We start from the raw sequence: 3186 nt of genomic DNA on the forward strand, positions 1-3186 counted from the left end.
GCGATGATAACAATCAATATTCATTAATATTCTTATCAGAGAAACTAACTTATCATAATTCATAATCCACGGAGAAGTACTTAGCATCCATTTTGCCGTATGCCATCTATGTTACCTCCACGCGCGGTCGCGGCGTCACGCGTCAGTACGGCCATCTAATTTTCGGCAAAGGAGTCTTGTATGAAGCTTGTATGAAGTATGAATGAACGTGTAAAATTGGAAAAAAAAATTAAGATCAAATAGAACAAAGCAACGCGACGATACCATTTCTTAAATAATGTTCCTCTTAAGTTTGCGACTGAAATCAATACTTCAGCATACATGTTAAATTATATAATAATATAATAATAATAATAATAATAATAATAAATCATTTTATTTTCAAGCTACAATAACTCATAGATATACCTTACAAACTAACATATATATTAAATATATCATATTGTTATTAGTAAATAAAACTTAAGACTATGTTAGTAGCACTTCACTTAAACACAGTGACGTTGGTGCTATCCTGTGGTATAAGTCCGCGGAAGCGACGGAATACCACGTCCTGGGGCCAAAAGTCCTCCTTCATGACGAGGGGCAGCACGTCGTTTGGGACGCGCACCACGAACGACTTGAATCCGACGTTACGGCGCGCCTCCAACAGCTGCACCCTCATCTGGTACTTGGTCCTCTTACTGATATACGTCACGACATCCTCCTTCTTGGTGAGGTAGTGTAAGCGTGAGACGTACACCGGTGTGGTCGGTATCGCGGCTCTTAAGCACGGTGTTGGCTCTTTAGGAGCCGTACCGCTGCGATTCTGGGTTCGTGTGGTTCGCTTTTTTCTTTGAACCTTCACGAAACCCTCGTCGTCTTCGTTCCCATTCCCCGTATCCTTTGGTAGGAATTTAGCTTTGGGAACAGCAGTGCTCGCCGTAACGCTCGCAAAGTCTCTTATTTGAGTCTTCACGGGGGCTGCAGGCCGTGGCAGCGGGACGGGGCGAGCGGTTCGCGCGACGTCACACGGTGATGTCACAGGGGCAGGTGCGGGGGTGGGGGGCGCGGGGGCGCTGCACTCCACAGTACGCGACGGATGCGCTGGCGTCGAATATGCTGACGCAGAGTTCAACGACGGCAAATCGATGACTCGCCGGCACGTGTTGACATTCGATGCATCGGGTGTTGACCTAGAAACCGACACCTTAATGCGCAAATCGTTTATTTCTTTACGCAAATCGGTGACGGTATTCTGGGATGCATCTAACTTTACTAGCACATCCGCAAGGCTGGCCTTCAGCGACACGATGTCCTTCAGAAGGCTGGTTACATCGACGTGGTCGAAGGTGACAGGGGGCAGCTTGTGCAGCTCCTTCGCCACAAACGTCGGCACATCGTCGGGATCAGTCTCCTTGAGTAGCGTGATGATGTCTTGGATGCTCTTCTTTGTCCCGTCACGCCGGCGGGACACCATCTTGTCGCGCTTATTCAGCGTCGTGAACAATAGCAGCTTGGCAGCTGCAATGTCCTCTTCACTGAAGTTACTCGCACATATCTGGATGGCTGACACTTCATCCATCACATCCAGTTTTTGCTGCAAAAACGCCAGTAACTCATTCGCAATAAGTTGTGTACCCATCGCGAAAAAGAACTTAGTCGAGCGTCAGCTTGCGCCGCGCTTATCAAATGAATATCTATACTAATATAATAAAGCTGAAGAGTTTGTTTGTTTGTTTGTTTGTTTGTTTGTTTGAACGCGCTAATCTCAGGAACTACTGGTCCGATTTCAAAAATTCTTTCAGTGTTAGATAGCCCATTTATCGAGGAAGGCTATAGGCTATATAACATCACGCTACGGTCATTAGGAGCGGAGTAGCAACGAAAAATGTTACAAAAACGGGGAAAATTTTGACCCATTCTCTTAGGTGACGCAAGCGAAGTTGCGCGGGTCAGCTAGTAATTAATAACACGTCTGCATTAGAACACGACGCAAGCGAGACTGAACATTGATATAACCTTGCTCGATAAATGGACTATCTAACACTGAAAGAATTTTACAAATCGGACCAGTAGTTTCTGAGATTAGCGCGTTCAAACAAACAAACAAACTCTTCAGCTTTAAAATATTAGTATAGACTAGCTGACCCGCGCAACTTCGCTTGCGTCACATAAAAGAGAATGGGTCATAATTTTTCCCGTTTTTGTAACATTTTTCGTTGCTTCTCCGCTCCTAATGGCCGTAGCTTGATGTTATATAGCCTAAAGCCTTCCTCGATAAATGGTCTATCTAACACTGAAAGAATTTTTCAAATCGGACCCGTAGTTCCTGAGATTAGCGCGTTCAAACAAACAAACAAACAAACAAACAATCAAACAAACAAACTCTTCAGCTTTATAATATTAAGTATAGATTAGTATAGATTTTTTTACTGCACTAAAGAATACCAATAGGATTTTTTGTTGTTCTGTATGTATTTGTACGTGTAATAATTAGATATCACACATTTCAAATCTTATGAATGTATCTTTTATTGGAGGGCGGGATAATTATGTCATGGTCAAGGGCGGGGGAATGGTCAAGCATTACCACAATGCTTGATGATTCTCCTACTCCCGACATCTGTCCGATGCCGGGTCTAGCAAATGGTTTAGGGAGTAGCGCAAGTCGCAAAGATCCCCTAAACAAGGCCAGTGGACTATCCTTCCCGAGGTTGCTGCCCGTTATTGGCCAATTACCCTCTGTAATTGGCACAACAAAAACCTCTGGCCGGTACTCTATATCCAAACCTTTTCCTTTCCCATTTATCCCTAAACCAATCCCGCATAGCCGAACCGTGGCGGCGCATTATCCACTCAGGCACACAGAGCCTTGGGGCACCAAATACCCCCAAAAAATTGTACCACACTTACCTTGGGCGGGTAGTGTGAGTTCTTCTTCTTTTCTCCCCTCTTCTTCTGGCATTCTATGCCAATCTCGCCCAAACAAAAAACCTATAAAATAAAATGAAAGCACAGTCACACAGAAAATTACCCCAGGAGGGTACCACTGATAGTGGAGAATCCCTCACCGAGCCTAGCTCGGTCCGTCCCACGTATTCTGGGGGGGACAAACTGTGCCCAAAACCAGGCGGAAGCCTGGACCTCTCTGGCCTCGCCGAGGCCATCTCCTCGTCACCCGAAAAGGGAAAAAACACTACTTCG

General features: G+C 45.1%; 1 protein-coding gene across 1 annotated transcript; it reads right to left on the reverse strand.

The window, feature by feature from the left end:
* Positions 1-484: 484 nt before the first annotated feature.
* Positions 485-2947, reverse strand: LOC142985953 (uncharacterized). The gene is made up of 3 exons (XM_076134189.1): positions 2896-2947; positions 2573-2724; positions 485-1579 (listed from the first exon to the last, which is right to left on the reverse strand). Exons 1-3 carry the CDS (start codon positions 2945-2947, stop codon positions 485-487), a joined length of 1299 nt encoding a protein of 432 aa, XP_075990304.1.
* Between the last annotated feature and the right edge of the window lie 239 nt (positions 2948-3186).

Source organism: Anticarsia gemmatalis, chromosome W, assembly GCF_050436995.1.
Source record: "Anticarsia gemmatalis isolate Benzon Research Colony breed Stoneville strain chromosome W, ilAntGemm2 primary, whole genome shotgun sequence".
Classification (NCBI taxonomy): Eukaryota; Metazoa; Arthropoda; class Insecta; order Lepidoptera; family Erebidae; genus Anticarsia; species Anticarsia gemmatalis.